At 49.9% G+C, this 20,359-nt stretch overlaps 1 protein-coding gene across 2 annotated transcripts in view; it reads right to left on the minus strand.

The window, feature by feature from the left end:
• TBCD (tubulin folding cofactor D) overlaps positions 1–20,359 on the minus strand; it is a 155,034-nt gene that overhangs the window by 130,951 nt on the left and 3,724 nt on the right. For both annotated transcript variants that reach the window (XM_045085596.1, XM_045085595.1), the window contains exons 3-7: positions 16,299–16,396; positions 15,070–15,171; positions 13,549–13,695; positions 11,266–11,321; positions 7,618–7,750 (exon numbers count right to left, since the gene is read on the minus strand). In XM_045085596.1, the coding sequence (XP_044941531.1) occupies positions 7,618–7,750; positions 11,266–11,321; positions 13,549–13,695; positions 15,070–15,171; positions 16,299–16,396 (536 nt within the window). The remainder of the gene's footprint in view (positions 1–7,617; positions 7,751–11,265; positions 11,322–13,548; positions 13,696–15,069; positions 15,172–16,298; positions 16,397–20,359) is intronic.

Below are 20,359 nucleotides of genomic sequence, written 5' to 3' on the forward strand. Positions count from 1 at the left end.
AGTTGTGTCACACACAACGGGGATAAAAGTAAACACCATCAGGCAGTGACACAACCAGCTTCAGGATGGACAGCATGGAGAGCCTGCCCCACGGTCCTCAGCCGGGCCACAGCAAGCCCACCCAGGGCCACACCCTCCACAGAAGGCAGCAAAGCCCAATGGCGCTGCCTCTTTGTGTCACCCCGGGATGCACCCTACAGAGGAAGTCTAACACACCCTCCTACCGCCACTGGCTGGAACCCACCGCACCTGCCGGCTCACAACGATAAAAGAGAAGGGGCATTCGAAGCCAGCCTGCCGCCGTCCCCCAAAAATAACAGTAAGCAGACACTGGTCAGAGAAGCCGTGAGAAATGCAGAAGCAGACGTGTCCTGAGGACAGTGCCCACCCAGGCTGCACTCCAGGACCAGGCCCTGGCCAGGCGGAGGTCCACCCCGCTAAGGGGACAAGCCAGCCAGACCAGAGGCACCTCCAGTCCCCAGGAGAAGCAGGACATCTCCTCTTTTCCCTCGAGGGTGACCACTCTGGGTGTGGCTTTTGGGGCCCTCCATCCCCCGCCTCATGGGAGCCTGTCAGACTCCACAAACTGACCTTCCACACAAAGGCCTTCAAGAACCTTTAACAGAAGAACTTCAAACACCACAAAGCCGGAAGAGCTCTCCCGAAAAGGACTGGAATCACTCCGTAAGAGCAACAGCCATGGTCCCGGGCAGCTCCACGAGGTGAGAGGGAAGAGCAGCAGGAGACGTACAACACTGACCCAGGATCAACAGACACAGTCCCTCCCCAAGAGGTCTTTGCTATTCCCACTGGCTTCAGCAGCCAGTAATTTTAGATAAAAACAACTGTTTCTCAATCAACTGAAAAATACCAAAAATCCTGGTCACACATCTCCTACTTGCCTAACGCAGGAACATGGAAGGGGCCAGAGACACAATTCCTGCCACAGAGAACTTAGTCACCAGCCGGCTAGTGCAGCATGCGCCCCATTCCCGCACCAGAGCAGTGCGGCCACAGGCTCAGAGGGGGACAAGGCCCCAAGCCACGCTGGCATCTGGGCAGGGAGGGGCTCTGAAGCCAGCGGGAGGAGAGGGACTGCCCCCCAGCCAGGAGGCCCCCAAGAGGCCCCGTCCCCTCCAAGTGAAAGTGAGGAGAGGAGACCCAACGAGGAGCAGGAGAAAACGCAGGTGGCACGCCTCCCCCAGGGACTAGACGGGCACAGAGCTGGGCCCACCGAGGGACTTTGACAGGGCCAGTGACCCGAGCAAGAACACCCGTGCCAGGAGCCACTGAGAAGAGCCTCTGCCGCTTCGCGCCCACGCCGCCACGCGCACCCTCTCCTGAACCAGGGCACACACGAGGGTGCAGCAGCACAGGGCCCAAAACCCTGGGGGAAACCAACACAAGCAGCCTGCTTGGCCTGACTCTGCCCCGCACCTGGTGCCCTGCCGGAGGGGCCTGGAGGACAGACTTCTGCAGGGCGTCTACTCTGCAGCTCAGGCTCCCCAGGCCCGTTCCTGGGCCCTCTGCCCCTGGTTCTACAGTGGCACCACAGAAGGGTGTACAGACAAAGCACAGCTGTGGCTGAGGGACCGAGGGGGTAGGTGCCACTGTCCCCAGAGCGGACGCCGCAGTCAGAGCCAGCCCCTGTGTGGAGAGACTCCTGCCCCAGAGTGGAGGATGGGCCACGGAGGGGGTGGCCAGCACATGAGGAAAGGAAGGCCAGGTCAGCGACACAACCCCCAGTCTCATCCACAAGGCCAGATGACACTGGACCTGGGCCCTGCCTGAGCACCCGTTTGCTGCTGGGGCCTCAGTCCACGGGCCGACAGGAGGAGGGAAAAGTGACAGAATGACAGGCACTGTCTCAGACTCATGGGGTCTGCAGCACAGCAGGTCCACAGAACTAGGGCTCTGTTGGACTCAGAAGAACCAGGAACTAAAGGTCAAGGGTGAACCCAGAGAGAAACATCAGTGGCCCTCCAACAGCAAGGACGAAGCCTGAGAAACACCTGCTTAGGGGGAGGGGTAAGGGTGGCCAGGTCCCATTCACCACAACCACCAAGAGGGCGGGAGCTACAAGGCCCCCGCATGGCCCGCAGTGGAGGCCACAGGCCCAGCTGGACAGAGGGCACCGGCCAGGAGGCCCACAGCTCTGGGCCAGCTCCACGCCAGCTGCCCCGCTGCGCGCTCCTTCTCCGGCCAGGAGGCGGAGAGCCTGGGACCAGCAAGGCCCCCGCCCCTCTTAGCGTGGGCTCGGCTGGGCTGCCTGCGAGCGTGCACCTGTCCAGCAGGACACGTCATCTGCTCACACAGCAGGTGTACAAACCAGACCCGCCAATGGGATTAAAGGCGTGCCACACAGCATGCGTGTTTCGACAGGACTCATGTCACCACGCTGCCTGCCCCACGCAAAATGCTGAGTTCCACAAAATCAAACCAGGATCAGAGGCGGCTGCTCCGTGGATTTAAATCCACCAGGAAACCGAAGGTTCCCACTTCCCCTGCATCCCACAGGAACACAGAGGTGCGCATCAGCCTGAAGCACAAACACACTCACCCGGCTCCTATCCCAGCCTCCACCCGAAACCCTGCCCCGGCAAGGGCTACGACTAAGAAGCTCGATTGGGCCATTTGTCCTCGGGCCACGCTGAACCCTAGCGAAACCACAGAGCGCTGCTCTCCAAAGAGCCCTCAGAGGAAAGAAATCAAAGCCTCCCTGACAAGTGTTCTGGATAATCAGGTGGCTTCTTTTCATCTTCAAAGAGCATGACATGCACTAATTAGCCTCCACACCACCCTCTGAGGTAAGAGCTTTGTTATTTCCCTTGGACAGGCGGACGTGGAGGAAGGCCTTCGCCTCTGCCTGGGGTCACAGGTGTTGCTACAGGGCATCCTGAGGCTCAGGACTGGCCCACAGCAGACGGGCCTCCCTCAGGGCAGCAAAGCACCCAAGGGCAGAGCCAACACAGCCTGGAGCCCGGGAGGTGCATTGCTGGTGCATCCCGCCCTCACAGAAACAACAGCCGCTCAACCTGGGCTGGAGTCACCTTTTATTTACTCAGACTCCAGGCAAAACCGGAACAGCTTCGGGACTTGCCCTCCACACGCACTCAGGCGCTGGGGACCCATTACCCGATTTTCAGTGTCTGCAACGAAACATTCTAGCCTTCCCCGAGAGCTACGCTTTTATCACTGATAAAGCAAATCAAACAAACTTCACCGTGAAGGGCTACAATCGTGACTGGCAAAGATGAGCGTTTTACTGCCCCTCGAGGCACCCGCAGCATTCCTGAGTCAGAAGCCCCTCTTCAGCAGTACGAGTCCTCACCCACCCCCTGGCCATCCCAGGGAACGCGCGAAGAGAATCCCCGTCACCGTCAGTCATTAGGCCACTCAACCCGAGCAGTGAGAGCCAAGAAGGCACAACCAGCAATAAGGAAGCAGAAGTGACAGCACATTCAAATGATGACCATTTGCAATTTTGAATACTGAGTTTTCCTTCTTCGAATCTCCTGAATTTGCAATAATCCTAATGCTTAAAGCGGGACTAAGCCAGAGGACCTTCCTCGGACAGGAAGCCACCAGACTCCTGTTTCCTCCACACAAGAGTTAAAATTCAGCGCCGCAAGAGGAAGATGCTTCCAGGAAAATAAAGTCAAACCCCAGTTTCGATGGTGCTTGTTACGAGTTCACCTGTTTTGCCTAGCTCACGCTAATGAACAGGTGGAGAGAAACGAAGCCAAGTGCATCAAAGGAGACAGACGCAATCCGAAAGCACAATACACCTGCAGGTTCCATCACGCAGAGCGGACGCCCGGCCTCTGCCGTTCAGGTCTGACGAGCTCATGGTGAAACCTGCTCCCTGTCCGCAAGAGCCCAGCACCCTACACCGCTTCCTCCTGCCCAGGCAGCGTCAGCAGTAATTACACCAAACCACTGCTTTGAAAAGGAAAAGAGAAAAGGAAACAAGATGTGTAACTCCAGAAAGACCCTAGGTTTTCCAGAGGAAACAGAGGGGCTTCAGAAGGTTCCAGAGGGGTATGCTGGGCCCTGCAGGCTGCCACTTCCCAGCAGCTTCATTTACTCACTTCCCCAGGATTTGAGTTGCCCTGTCTGGCCACTGCCCACCTCGCTGAGGGCGCCCCTCTCCAAACAGCTCTGAGATACAGCTGCCGGGCTGCTCTAGTGCCCTGCTGGGGGAGGGGCAGAAGCTTTGGGGAAAATCCCTCTACTTCTCAAGAGAAGAGAGAAAGAGAACTTCTCCTAAGGGTGGAGCCTAGAGACACCCACATCCACAGCCCTCCCCCACTCCTGGCTGGCTCTTCGCACTGAGAGGGGGGCTGACCTGCTCCCACAGCTGGTAGGACAACACTCGGCAGCCCGTCCCACCGAAACACTGGGTTTTGCCATTAAAAGCGTGTGTCTCCCCCTTAGGAAGAAGCAGCAGAAAACGTGAGAAAAATGTTGAAACAAGATCAAAAATATTTTTAGAAGTAAGTCAATAAAAGGACCTAGGGCAAAGCAACGCAGAACTGGACAAAAAGGGTCCCTATGCCCCTCTCAAGCCTTCAGGAAGAGTATCAGAGTCCCAAGGACCTAAGCCCAGGAACAAGGGAGCGGTCAGGAACTCTCACAGGTGGCTTGAGTACACAGGTCCGCCACTGTCTCTTCCGGGAAACCTGCCTCGCTGCTGCCGGCCCAGGCTGGGGCCACACAGGCCTCACCTGCCCACAGATCCCTAGGGCCATCACAGTAATCTGCAGCCCTACAGCCTAGTCACCCTGCTGGCCCAGCTGCCCCTGTGTGTATGAACACAGCTGTGGCTCCTGGAAAGGTGGCTCCTGGAAAGGTGGTTCCTGGAGGGGTGGCTTCCAGGCAAAGCTTACAGGAGACCCTAAGAGCCCGTCCCAGATACAATTCCTGACTGGGCAAAAAAGGTCTAAAATAGGACCCTAACCACAAAAGCCAGTTAGGTCCAATGTGCCTGACCCTCCTGTGCCCACACTCAGATGGGTCCAGCACTCTGCCCTGCATGCCACAAGAGACCAAGAGGCTCCAGCTACACTGTCAGACCTTCTGATTGTTTCTCTATGACCTAAGACTTCTCAATGAAACTCAGGGCAAAAAATTAAGACTCCCCTTACACCCAAACCTTCAAATAAAGCATCTCTACCCCATTCACCCATCCTTTACCAGAACTACCTAAAACGTAAATGCACTTTCCCAGAATTCGGGCACTGACAGCCTGGTGGGTACATGTCCATGCCCCACGCCATCCACATCCACACTAGGTGCCCTTACAGGCCAGCCTCACCCTGCACTGACGGCTATCATGGCAATTACCCTGAAAATCCCAATAAAACCCTTTCTAAGCACCACCTCCGCAGAGCTGGAATGAGAGCCACCTGAGGGCACCGGCTGTGCGTCGACACAAGCTGACACCCCATGTTTCATCAGCAGCACAGGTGTGTGCCATGGATAAGAAAAAACAGAAGACATTTAAACTGTTAAGCTAAAAAAAAAGAAAACAATTGCTACATGCCCAAGGGAACTAAAATACATGTTCAAACAAAAACTTACACCCAGAAGTCCAGGTTAGCACTACTCATAAGAACTATGGATACCCACACAGCAGATGTTATTTGGCCATAAAAAAGAGTGGATTACTGATCTAAGCTACAACACGGACGAACCCTGAGAACACAACACTAAGTGAAAGAAGCCATTGACAAAGGTCACATGTTGTACAACTCCATTTATATTAAATGTTCAGAATGAGCAAATCCACAGAGACAGAAACTAAATTAATGGGAAATGACTGCTAATAGGTGTGGGGTTTCCTTTAGGGGTGATGAGGATATTTTGGAATTAGATAGCAGTGATGGCTGTGCAACCCTGTGCATGTACAAAACAATCACTGACTTAGACACTTTAAAAAAACAGATTACTGGGAGCCTGGGTGGCTCAGTGGGTTAAGCCGCTGCCTTCGACTCAGGTCATGATCTCAGGGTCCTGGGATCGAGGCCCGCATCGGGCTCTCTGCTCAGCAGGGAGCCTGCTTCCTCCTCTCTCTCTACCTGCCTCTCTGCCTGCTTGCGATCTCTCTCTGTCAAATAAATAAATAAATAAAATATTTAAAAAAAAAAAAAAAACAGATTACTCATGGTGTATGAATTCTCTCTCAATTTATTCTTAAAGATTTTTAAATAGTTATTTTAGAGAGTTTGTGCGCACACACACACACGCACACATGCGTGCCCAAGCAGGGACAGAGGCAACGAGAGAGGGACAAGAGAGAGGCAGACTCCCTGCTGAGCACAGGCGCCCCCACCCCCCGCAAGATGGGTTCAATCCCACAACCCACAAGATAGTGACCTGAGCCCAAATCAAGGGCTGGATATTCAATCAACTAAGACCCCTGGCATCTTTCTCTCAGTATGTTTAGTAACTAGTGCACAACACATCACATTCGTTTGCAGAATGGAAGAAAGAAGGGGGGGAAAAAACAGCACCTCAACAGACCCCAGGAATTCAGAAAATGTTCTATTTTTCCAGGCTTCTTTACAAAATGTCTTGATATATTCTCTCTGAAAGGCTCTGTCCTTCCTGAAGACAAGAGCAACATGAATGGGAAGAAACAGATGCCAAGAATGTTCCCTGAGAGGCCAGGCAGTCTGTGCCCTAAGTGCCCAGGACAGGGTGTGCAGTTAGAAAGGGCTGTCCCCAGGCCCTGGTGGCAGCCCCAGCAGTGTCACCTCCTCTCTTCCTACAACCTGGGCCCACTGCCCTGGGTGAGAACACCATCAGCCCCACTTTTCACTGGCCCTCATGGCTTCCTACACCTCATCCCACCTGTCAACAGCCAACACACGGGACAACACCCAAGAAAATGACGTCACACTGAGTCACTGGTCCAAATGTCTCCATTTTAACCCAGTCCAAAATGCCCTGCTCTCCAAAAAGTGGGCCCTGGGCCTCTACAGCTTCAGAAAAAGGCCAAGAACCAAGTCCGAGCTGCTGCAATATGAGAGCAGAGAGGAGGCACCAGGCCCCCAACACCCAAGGACCATGAGAGCCTCGTCAGCCTCCCCTCTTCTGGAACCGTCCTCCTCCTCATTAGGACTAGAAAAGGCAACACAGTAGAAAGACGAAGCAGGAAGTGGGAAAGGGTAGGAGGTAGGGCACCAACCAGTGCACTCTGGGCAGGTGCCTCTGTGTGTTTCACACACTTGTTCCTAACACCCTAACCCAAGGAGCTGAACAAAATCCAAGTCCAATCTCCTGCCTCATTTCATCAGTGCTCGTTCAGATCATTCTACTCTGGAACACAATTACGCAGCAGGAAACCCAAGGAGGACAGGCCCTGCCCACCTGCCTGCCTACCGGCCCCAGCTCTGTGGACACCACTGCCACCTGGTGGCCACGCACCGGGCTGGCTCAGGCCATCTCCTTCACTGGAGCAGAAAGCCCAGGGCGGCCGACCCAAAGACAGGCCTGGGTTATAAGGTGCAGTGCTGTGCTGTTGGGGTTAGTGGTCTCTTACTGTGTTCCAGCTACTTCAGAATGGACTCAGAGGTAAAGAGAACCTGTCCCCTCCCCCGGCGTAGTGTTTACCAGGGCCTGGAGCGTGCCATCCATGGCAATGACGCCCTCGATGGTCTGGAAGGAGGAGCGGGCCAAGGTGTGCAGGCTCCAGTCCAAGAAACCTGCCATCTTCTCCTGCTTGACATCGGGCCGTGTGACAAACCTGCCAGAAGGAAACAAAGAGGCAGGCTGACAGCTCAATCAAGGCCCCAACCGAAGAGAGCTCAACCCCTTCCAGCCCACCAGGTCGTCCCATCAAGAGGAGTCTCGGTGCCAGGACATCTGTCCTCGCACTGTGAATTATGTCCTCCTTTCAAGGCAGACCCTCTAGGACACTCTCCAATCTAAAACACCAAGATAGGGGTGCCTGGGTGACTCAGTAGTTTGCCTTTAGCTCAGGTCATGATCCGGGGTCCCGGGATCAAGCTGCTCAGAAGGGAGCTTGCTTCTCCCTCTCCCACTCCCCCCGCTTGTGTTCCCTCTCTCACTGTCTCTCTCCCTCTCTGTCAAATAAATAAAATCTTAAAAAAAAATAAAACACCAAGACACCACCCAGACCATGGCCTTCAGGCAGTCATTCCCCAGCATGGCCTCTCTGAGGTGATACACAGGCCCCACCACCCCCGTTCTCCTTCCTCCTGGGCTCCCACTCATCCTGGGCCCCCTACACTGTAGGACCACCTTTACCTGTCCCCACCACTGCCCAGGAACCCCACCAACACCTACTACTCAGCCCTTCCCTTTCCTTGGCCCAAGTCCATCTCTGCCTTAGGACACTGCACCACCTCATATGGCAAGGCCTGGCCCAGCAGCAGGCCCGAGGCCCTCTCTCCCTGCATCTGCCATGGGTGTTCCGTTCCCCTCCACCAATGCTGCACAGCCCTATGCAGCGCGCACAGGCTCAGCTCCTCACTCTCTGGGAGCTCGGATGGCACGGACTGGACCCTGCCCACTGTCTTACATGTCTGGTCTAAGCCAGCAGCCACCCCCGAGCCCCCATACCCACACCTGAGCCCCCTTCATTCCAGGCCACAGTGCACATGCCAGGCCCTCAGCGCTTGGACTCAGGGGCTCGGGTGGATCCTGTCCTCTCCTAGAAAATCTTCCACTCCGGGGGCAGAAGCACAGGACACAGGCAAAGAACATGAAGAGACAGGGTGGGAGACGTGCCGCCTCTGAGCGAGGCCCAAGGACACCCTCCCAAGGAGACAGGAGACCAGAGCAAGTCGGGAGACAGGACCTCACACCCCCTTCTGCTGCCCCCACACTTAATGCAGCAGAAACCCGTTTTACGACGTGCGGGCCCACTTCTCCCGCCTGTGGGCACCTCGCACGCCATGGCTTGCTCGGAAGCAGCGCTCGGTGCGGTCCTGGTGCCTGCCTCAGCAACCCTGCAGGAAGCTCTCGTCCCACCTCAGAGCCCTCTCTTCCCTCAGAAGAGCCACTGCCCTGTGAGGCAAAGGCGCTCGGCCAGTGCAGTCACAGCACCGCCCAGAGGCACCCATAGCCTGGCCCTGGGCTGGGGCACTTTGAACACCCTGAAAACCAGCCCCAACCACACGAAGCGCTTAGTCGTCCCGACCAGTAGAGGGTGCAGGAGAGTCCTGCCAAGAGGTTGGGTCTGTTCCCAGGTCACCTGTCCTGGAGGACAACAGGGAGGGAACAAGAAAGGTTTAGGGCTTCACCTCCCCGGCCCGCAGAGATGGGGTGCTCCACAAAGTAAAACTCAACAAAGCTCTACCAAAGCCTCAGTATTGCTGGTGATAAAAAATAACAGAAACCTTATTTTTCATTTAACAAATTTGCCAAACACGTTAGGATCACACACACTACTGGTAAATATGAGGGAAAGGTAATCTTTCCAGTAACTGCACTTAAAACCCCGAAAATGTCCATTCCGCTTGCAGGAACTCCTCTCTAAGAATCAAGCAGCACAGTACAAAGATTCCTATACCGCGTTCGTGACAACACTGACCTACTAACACGCTGCAGGGCAACGGACTGGAGAAACAGTAACGCATTCACACCATGACCGTATTTTGGAAAAAGACTGAATAAAGCTCCAGGCCCATCTGTCGGCACCCGGTAGGACAAGCGTGTGCACCAACGTGCCCACAGACAATGGCAGGCCAAAAGGCAGAAGCAGTTCCGTCTCTGGGGGATGAAAATACATGCGGATTTTGTACTTAATACTTTTCTTTGTTTTCCAAAACACATGATTACTCTTACAATTAAAAAGAAACTATTTTTTTCTTTTTTTTTTTAAGATTTTATTTATTTATTTGACAGACAGAGATCACAGGTAGACAGAGAGGCAGGCAGAGAGAGAAGAGGAAGCAGGCTCCCCGCTGAGCAGAGAGCCCGATGCAGGGCTCGATCCCAGAACCTTAGGATCATGACCTGAGCCGAAGGCAGCAGCTTAACCCACTGAGCCACCCAGGCGCCCCGATTTATTTTTTCTTAAAGACGTTATTTATTTATTTGACAGAGAGAGAGAGATCACAAGCAGGCAGAGAGGCAGGCAGAGAGAGAGAGGAAGAAGCAGGCTCCCCGCTGAGCAGAGAGCCCGATGCGGGGCTTGATCCCAGGACCCTGAGATCACGACCTCGGCTGAAGGTAGAAGCTTTAGCCTACTGAGCCATCCAGGCGCCCCGAAATTTTTTTTTAATCACAAGAAACCTCTGTCAAGCGAGTATCTCCCTCCTCCGGGTGAAGCAGTACAGTGGGCTCCCGTGTTCCCCTCACGCCTGAAATCAGCTCTTCGACTCAGGCTGTGGCCTAGGCTGCAGCAAGTGCTTGCTCAAACACCTCACCCAGGGCCCCCTGCCCTACAGAGCAAGGGTTTCTCTTACCACTTTGCCCAAGTTCACGGCTACACATCCAATTATAAGGGGACCCTGACTGAGCTGGTGCCCATTTTCCCAATCAAAATATCCAAAAGTTTTTACGGCCCATTTTCAACTTTCACAAATGTAGAGTGATGGAAAGCCAAATTATCTCATTTATGTACTCTACTCACTGATTTTAAGTCACATGTCCTACAAAAGATTAATGCAGAAAACCCGCTTCCTTCCATTCTCATTCCATGAAACAAGTTTACCCAGCTCTCACACACACCTTGGGTGTTTTTCAGAGACTCCGGGGCCGCTGTCTGGGTCAGCTCCCTGAGCTCATCAGACAAAGCCATGTTCACGTGTCTGAGGCACAGCCTGTTTTTCAGTCAACAGAGAATGTTTGGGGATTTTTATCCCCAGACACAGTGATTCAATCAAGCTCACGATCTCCATAAACCACAGCGGTAACAGCTTTCCCAGTGACCTTTACAGACTCCTCTAACTGCCACCACCCCAAAGGTGAAGCCCTGGCCCAGGCAAAAATAACTGGTATACCTGCTCCAAATCTGTGCTCCGCTGACGGGCCTGTCAGGTGACCTCCCGGAGCCCCCAGCCCAGCACTCTCAGGGTCAGAGGTCTCCCGCAGCCAAACAGAGCCAATGCTCCCTCAAAGAAAGGTAAGTACTGGGCAGTAGGAAACATTTCCCCAGGCCCATCATCCTGGAGTCGTCCTCCAAGGTACCACAGCAACACAGGGAACACAGAAAAATATGTAAGACAAACTCTCAGAACACACCAGTCTCGTATCAACCAACACCGCTGTGAGGGGCCAACAGGTACTTACTTGGACACAAGGACCGCAGCTGCATCTCGGGCCTTGTCACTGACAACCAAGTAGGTCTAGAAGAAAGGATCAAGGACAGGCACTGTTACACACGCCATATGTATCTCTGGGACCCAGTCACCGGCCAGTCCCACACACGGGAGCTCCTGGAGAAGCCAGCCCATGAAGCTTCTAGGCAGAGGCCAAATTTCAAAGCTGTAAAAATCCCCTAAATGCCACGCTCAGTGCCCGGCAGGTGCCCAGCAGCACAGAGCATGTGGCCAGACCCCTTGAAATACACGTGTGTCAAAACACCAGAAAAATGAAACACATGTGTCACCCAGCTGTAAAAAAGAATTACAGGGGCACCTGGGTGGCTCAGTCCGTTGCGTGTCTGACTCAGCAGGGAGTCTGATTGAGATGCTCTCTCCCTCTCAGCCCTCCTCCTGCCCCTCCTCCTGCTCTCCCTCAAAAATAAATACATAGGGGTGCTGGGTGGCTCAGTGGGTTACGCCTCTGCCTTCGGCTCAGGTCATGATCCCAGGTCCTGGGATCGAGTCCCGCACTGGGCTCCCTCATGAGCGGGGAGTCTGCTTCTCCCTCTGCACATCCGCCCGCACTCATGTACTCTCTCTCTCTGTCTGAAATAAATAAAACCTTTTAAAAAAAAATTTTTTTAGGGACACCTGGGTGGCTCAGTTGGTAAGCAGCTGCCTTCGGCTCAGATCATGATCCCAGTGTCCTGGGATCGAGTCCCACATCGGGCTCCTTGCTCAGCAGGGAGCCTGCTTCTCCCTCTGCCTCTGCCTGCCACTCTTTCTGCCTGCGCTCGCGCACTCTTTCTCTCTCTAACAAATAAATAAAATCTTTAAAAAAATTTTTATTTTAAAAGAAGTAAACTTTTTTTTTTATAGATTATTTATTTATTTGACAGACAGAGATCACAAGTAGGCAGAGAGGCAGGCAGAGAGAGAGGAGGAAGCAGGCTCCCTGTTGAGCAGAGAGCCCGATGCGGGGCTCGATCCCAGGACCCTGAGACCATGACCCGAGCCGAAGGCAGAGGCTTCACCGACTGAGCCACCGAGGCATCCCAAAAAGGAGTAAACTTTAAAGTGGGATCATGTGAGCCACCATACAAAAGGTGATTAGAGTAGTGTCTGGCACATAGCAGGTACTCCATGAGTGCCTGACCGCTGGTGCTGACTCCTGTGCAATCCCTCCTGTATGGGCTAGACATGGCGACTGGCTTCTAACCAAGAGAGCTCGGCAAGGGGTGGGACAGCACTCTATGATTTGGTGCACATTATCATGACTTCTGTCTCATTAGCAGACCCTGCCCCTTGCCGGCTTCAAGAGAACATGCTGCCACACAGAGGGACCACATGGCAAGGAACAGCCAGCAAAGAACCAAAGCCCTTTGTCCAACACCTCGAGGGTCTGGTTCGGCCAACTGTCGTGACAACGTGGAGGCAGACGCTGCTCAAGCCGAGTCTGGACTACAGCCAGGGAGACTGTGGTCAGACTGCCCTGCACACCCGAATTCCTGACCCTCGCAGACTGTGAGATGATAAATGTGTGCTGTACTAAACCACTCAAGTTTGGGGTAATGCAAATATTAGACATATAGACACATTACTATATCACAAAAAGTTTCCAGAACTATACAAATATTATTATTTCTTAGCACCAGAATTTGAAGGACTTCAACTTAATATCTTTCTTGCTTTGCTTTACTTTCTAATTTTTCTACACTGATCGTGCTTTATATAACGTTAAGAATTAAAAAACAAATTTTAAATGGACATTTTTCTTACAACTGCCCCCTGAAATCTTATGTCCTTAGTATGCTTAACAGAGTAGTTGTACTATCTACAAAGAAAGGAGATTTGCTAAGTCATTCATCCTTTCTCCTATGTGAATTATCACATTTTCTTTTTTAAAGATTTGATTTATGTAATTTGATAGAGAGAGAGAGATCACAAGTAGGCAGAGCAGTAGGCAGAGGGAGAGAGGGAAGCAGGCTCCCTGTCGAGCAGAGAGCCTGAGGTGGGGCTTGATCCCAGGACCTGAGATCATGACCTGAGCCAAAGGCAGAGACTTAACCCTCTGAGCCACCCAGGCGCCCAAATTATCACATTTTCAAAACAGGTCATGAAATGGAATTTTACCTCACTAAAAGAGCAGTAACAGCAGTTGAAGAACCACAAATGTCAAAAGTTTACCTAATTAAATGCTAATATAAGACGGCATGAGAATGAAAAGGACTGCTGATCAGCAGCTAATGATCTGCACGGGCACATTTACCTTAGCTATCTGGAGAATACGGTCCGTCGTGGACATTCGCATTTGCCCAGGTCGAGTCAGGAGGTTCCCGTCGAGACGTGAAAAATCAAAAGGGATCAGGCAGGTCACGGAGAGCCACAGTAAAAGCATGTAGCGGGTCTCCCAAGTCTAAGAAGTTAAATCAAAGTAAAATGACTCAGGTGTAAAGGACAGAGGTCATCTGCCCCCTCACAGCCTGCCCTGCCCTCCCTGCCCACTCAGAGGCTATCCACCTCAGAGCCTGGAGTGCAGACCATCGTGAGCCCTTCCCGTGTATCCACTGAAACCCACACACACCCTCTGTCATACAGACAGCTAGCAGCCTTATCACATGAAAGAAACACCAAAATGAAAAAAGAAAAATCACAACATATTAGTACAGTTGGTTCTCTTCACTGGCACCCGTCAGTATACAATCAGTATTTTGAGAAAGCGAAAAACAGATAAAAAGATGGAAAACACAAGACTTAAGAATAAAGAAAAATATTCTCAATGACCAGTCAGAGGAATGCCCTTACTTTGGTAGTCAACAAAACGAGACTCCACTTTGGCCCCGGAATCACCCATCGGGGACATGAGAAGCAGAGGAGAGCCAGGAAATGATTCCCCACATCTCCACCTGCAAGTGCACACATCCACAAAGACGACTCACTGGCGGGGCAGCCGTGACCTACGTCCCTCTGGACACACACTGTGCAAAAGACAGCTCCCAGAACAACCTGACTCCTGAGAGAGCCTGCTGACAAGGCTGGCCATCCGTAGGCATCTGGGAACTTGCATGAGGCTTGTATGAGGCTTCCCACATACACTGAGAAGGGGAACTCCCTGTGTCTGGACTATTTGTACAAACCACGTCGCTTATGTCAAAACCTGCTCTCCTTTAGGGAGTCTGGAATCAGTCCATACTTGGCAGAGTACCCATGTGACCAGCCCCCAAGAAAAACCCTGTGCACTGGTCTCTATGACCTCCCCCAGTAGACAACACTTCATATGCGTCATCACAACTCGGCTAGGGAGACTTACAAGTGCCCTGTGTGACCTGACTGGGAGAAGACTCTGGAAGCTTGCTACTGGTTTCCTCTAAACTTCACCCTATATGCCTTTTCCCTTTGCTGATTTTGCTACTAATGAGTCCCAGCCATAAGAACAACTACATGCAGAGTCCTACAGTGGTCCTAGAGAAAAATCAAAACTGGGGATGGTCCTGGAGACCCCAGAAATAGCTATATTTCAATTTTTAAAAATCTGGAAGGTTGTTATCAGCACACCACATGTAGGCATATTTTTTTCTTTATAAAAAGCATATTTTAAAAGGAAATAACTTAAAGTAACATAATAACAGAAAAAGTCAAAAGAATAAAAGACAAAGGGATACAAAACAGCACAAGATAAAACCAAAGGAAACAGGATGATAAAGCCGCCAATCCGGAGTAGAACAAACAAGGTAAGAAAGAAGGAGGGACGAGGCTGGGAAAGAAAAGGAGGAGAAAAAAAGACACTCACTTCATGATCCCTCGGATTCTGACTGGTAAACATATCTAACACAGGCTGTACGTCGGCTACTTCATGAGGAAATAAACGAAGAAATGTTTTATATCCTCGAACCTACCAAATTAAAAAAGACACTGAATTATTACATAATTAGAAAACATAGAAAGTAGCAAAATTATCTTTTTCCCCTATCAACAAAGATCACCACCCCTTTCACCCCAAGATCAGAAGAGAATTATGCCATATCACAGTGACAGAACTTGTTAAGAATACATAAGAAAGCTATCTTTGCTTCTTACATCATTTCATAAGTATGTTCTCTCCCAACTTCACACATACCATATGTGCTTCATCACAAATATAGATATGTTAAAAAACAAAAGGTTCTCCTTCTACCTTGTTTATACACTGAGGAGGAAACAAGTCCTCAAAAACCTCAAAGGTCCCCAAATTCATTACAGCTTCCATAAACACAGCGGTACCACACCTTCAGGAGAAACCCTGCACTCAACCGAGCCACAGGGAAGTATACACCTGGGCAGCCCACCCGCGGGGTCTCTCACTAGCCAAGGACCTCACTTCACCACAAAGCAGGCGCTACTAGATTGCGCGGCCCCACAACAACCCACAACACACACACACACACACACACACACACACACACACCCCCACTGAGATGGCACTGCGTCACTCCCTTGACCCACACTGTAGCTGATTAAGTCTGAGGCCCGCACTGTAGCTGGTTAAGTCTGAGGCCCGCACAAGGATGTCACCTGGGAGTCTCTAAGAATACAAACATCAGGCCCCACCCCAGATCTGCTTACTCAGAATCTGCCTTGTTAACAAGATCCCCAGGAAATTCATCTGCACATTAAAGTTCGAAAAGCACCTCCATTTTCACCACGCTTATCCACTTTCTCCTTGGAAGAAACTCTTCTGAATCAGTCATCCGTCTTTCTCCCTCTCCCTCCTCCCTTTCGCTCCCCTTCCTCTCTAGGTAGGTCCTACCTGGTCTATTGAAATGCAAGATGCTGAATGTCTCAAACGTGGTTTCAGCCAAACGACCCACAGATCTCTATCACTAACATCTGATCCCCAATAGATGGTAAAAGAGAAAGAATGAAACCTACAACTTATATGTGAGAACCATCTTTCCTGAAAAATGTCATCTGGAAAGTAATTTCTGGACCGAGTATATAAGGAAGTGTTCTGTCAACTATGAAGTGCTATGTAAATGTTACCTTGGTGATGATGTAAAGAAATTTAAAAGCCAGATGTACAAGGTCAGCTGGAGATGTCTTATCTTGCACTAAATCCAACAACAAGTTCATCATCCATTCTAGGGAAAAACATATGTAAAAAATTACCTCAAAATTAAACGTTAATATGATATTAAAACAAAATGCCCCCAAAAAAGACTTTACTTATAAATTTAAAAGTGATTCAATATTATTCAAGTAACAATAGAGCAAAAGAAGAAAAACATTTGAATCATAACAGTTTCTAATTAACACAACATTCATCCTCATTTTTAAAATGCAGGAGAGGGGCACCTGGGTGGCTCAGTCAGGTAAGCGTCCAACTCCTGATTTCAGTTCAAGTCATGGTTTTGAGATCCAGCCCCATGTTGGGCTCCACAATGGAGCAGGATGTCTGCTTAAGATTCTCTCTCTCCCTCTCCCACTGCCCCTCCCCCTACTACACACACACACACACACACACACACACACACACACACACACGTACTCTCTCTCTCCCCCTAAAATGAAGTAAAATAAAATAAAGTGCAGGAGAAATATTCTTATTTTTTAAAATTTTCTATCTTGGGAAGGCTGGGTGGCTCAGTTGGTCAAGTTTCTGCCTTTGGCTCAGGTCATGATCCCAAAGTCTTGGGATTGAGTCCTGCATCAGGGTCCTAGCTCAGCAGGGAGCCCGCTTCACCTTCTACCTACAGCCACCCCCCCCTCCACTGCTTGTGCTCTCTCTCTCTCTCTTTCTCTCTGGCAAATAAACAAATAAATAACATCTTTTTTAAAAATTATTCTATCTTAAACTAATATCTAATACCATGCTTCACAGAAGAGACTTCCTACAACTACTATGATTTAGTGATAAGCATATTCTAACGAATGCAGTAAGGCAGTAAAAAAAAAGATTTCCACTTCTAGTTATTTTTTTTTTAAAGATTTTATTTATTAATTTGACAGAGAGAAATCACAAGTAGACGGAGAGGCAGCCAGAGAGAGAAAGAGAGGGAAGCAGGCTCCCTGCTGAGCAGAGAGCCCGATGCGGGACTCGATCCCAGGACTCTGAGATCATGACCTGAGCCGAAGGCAGCGGCTTAACCCACTGAGCCACCCAGGCGCCCCTCCACTTCTAGTTATAAAGGAATGACTTATATGGACTTGCTCTACCACCAAAAAGTACAAAACTAGACAAATATATGACAAATATATTTTCAGACACTAGAACAACAGGCAGTACAAGGTAACAAACCAAGTAAGGGAAAAAAACAACAACTGGGATCCACAGCCGCCCTGGCAATCTGCTGGGAGGTAATTTTTAGAACTCAATACAGGGAGAGGGACTCAAAGAGAGCAGAGACCAAGGTTCAAGAAGGCTAAGTCAGCTGAAATCTTCAGGGCAGAGTAATGAAGAGGAAGGTATGGAGAGAATGAGCTCCAGAAGTCTACAGAGTCCCCTCCAATCTTTGGCTGAATAGTCACAAGCATGGGAAGAGTCCACAAGGCCAGGTAAGAACAACTGGCCAAAAAGCACGGAGGCAAAGAGTTTCCAGCTGACATGGTACCAACATTCAAATTCCATCAAGCCAGAGTAGAGTCCCTGTTGAGTACCCAGAGCAACCACTAGACACTCCAGAGAAGTCTTTCCCTAAAGTAGTAAGGGTAAATTAGAGAGAAATAGAGAAAAAGCGAGACCTGCCCTAATAAGATTTTAATAGGATCAAAAGCATACAAATGATTTACAATTAACTAAACTGCCTAGCAAATCTGAGCACTCTTTAAGACAAAAATTTAAAACCACCACCATCATAATAATCACAATGCCAATGATCCACTCAAAAATTACAAGACATGTGGCTGTCTAAAGTTATTCTGACTCCTAACAGGGAAAATCAGTCAAAAGAAATTCCCCAAAGAAGATATAAACTTTAGAGCAAGTATCATAAATACTATAAATACTGAAACATGCTCAAAGATGGAAAAGAAAACATGAACAGTGTGAGGCAAGAAAAGAAGATACTGACACGAACAACTTCAAGAGCTGGAAAAAAGATCTGAAAGGAAAAAGTTACTAAATGAGTTTAACAGCAGATTAGATACTGCAGAAGAAAGATCAGAGAACTTAAAGACACAGTAACTAAACTTGCACACTATAGGGGCAGGGGGACTGAAACACTAAGTAGCCTCAGCACCGTGTGCAACAGTGTCAAGTGATCATCACGTGCGTGACCCAAGGGCACAGGAGAGAAGCAAGGGCAGAGAAATACGTATAGAAATGGTAGCTAAAATTATTCTAAATGTGATGAAAACGATAAACCTATTAATCCAAAAGGTTCAGCAAAGTCCAAGCAGGATAAATGGGAAGAAAATGCATGTCATTATTAAACTCTGAAAACCAGCAATAAAAAGAAAATTCTACCAAATGCCAGAGAAAAAAGCCCACATTACATGGAAGAATAAAGACAGACCTCTTGTCAAAACCAATACAAGCCCAAGGCAGTAGGACCGTATCTTTTAAATGGCTAAAAGAAAAAACTGTCACCCTAGAGTTCTATAATCAGCAAAATTTCTCAAAAATGTAAATGAAACAAAATATAAAAGCCAAAAGAACTCATCACCAGTCAACTGCACTAGAAAAATTCTTCAAGCAAAAAATAAATGAGACCAGATAGAAACTACAATCTACAGAAAGCAAAGAATAAAGGTGGATGGTAAATACATGAATATTAGACTTGGGGCACCTGGGTGGCTCAGTCAGTTAAGCCTCCAGCTCTTGAGTTCTGCTTGGGTCATGATCTCTAAGTGGTTAGATCAAGTCGTACGTCCAGCTCCAAGAACAGCATGAAGGCTGCTTGAGATTCTCTCTCCCTCTGCCTCTCCTGTTTTGTTTTGTTTTTTTTAAGGTTTACTTGCTTATTTTTAGACAGAGTGTGCAAGAGAGTCCAAGCGGGTGGGGCAGGAGAGAGGGAGAGAGAATCCCAAGTGGACCCCCTACTGAGCACGGAGCCCAACATGGGACTTGACCTCACAACCCTGAGATCAGGACCTGAGTGGAAACTAAGAGTTGGTCCTTAACTGCACCACTCAGGTGCCCTTCAACAAAGATAACTTTGAACCTTTTAAGTAGGCTCCGTTCCCAGTGTGGAGCCCAACACGGGACTTGAACTACAACCCTGATATCAAGACCTGAGCTGAGATCAAGTGTTGGACACTGAACCAACTGAACCACCCAGGCGTCCGTGAACATTTTTTAAAGAACTAAAATGGATAAGCACAGATAAAGAGATCAAATTTACAAACTATCTTTGATCGTATATATTTATATATACAATATATATTTACAAACTATATATTTACTGCTTTGAAAACCCAAAAGAAACTGAAAACCTAGTGAAGTATTTCATTACATAACTTTACACATTTACACCCAAGTGAAGAAGCCAGTCACAGATGTCCACATACTGTCTGACTCCATTATGGGAAATGCTCAGAATACACAGATCCAGAGACAGAAAGCAGATCGGTGGTTGGCAAGAACTGGAGGCAAAGTGAGGGTGACTGCTGATGGGTAGGGGCTTCTTCTGGGGCGAGGAAATGTTCAGGAATTCGTGCTAATGGCCGCACAACTCTGACACACTAAAAATCCAATGAAGTTAACACATGGAAGGGTGAGCTCTATGGCACGTACGCTACACCTCACCACAGAGCCCAAGCAGCTTCCATCCCAGAGCAAAACTCTGAACGGACCACCTAGGGTAAGGGACGCGTTCCCCAGGGGAGACGTGAGCACCCCATTCTGCCACGTGGAACCTCCTCAATGTGGTGGAAACTCAACCAACTCACCTGCTCCCAGAGGAAATCTGCCCATCCACTCGCCACACTGCCTGACAGAATCCTCTCAGGAGAGGTTTAGCTGGACACACTCCGACTTGGAAAACAGAAGCGGCGGCGCCCTCATCCACATCCATGTGGTTAAGACAGAACCATAACATGAGAAGATCAAGTTACACAGAAAAGCTGATGGGAAGAGCAGACAACGCGCAGAGCTGGACCAAGAG

This window comes from Mustela putorius, unplaced genomic scaffold, assembly GCF_011764305.1.
Source record: "Mustela putorius furo isolate JIRA1106 unplaced genomic scaffold, ASM1176430v1.1 tig00000873_pilon_pilon_pilon, whole genome shotgun sequence".
NCBI classification, from domain to species: domain Eukaryota; kingdom Metazoa; phylum Chordata; class Mammalia; order Carnivora; family Mustelidae; genus Mustela; species Mustela putorius.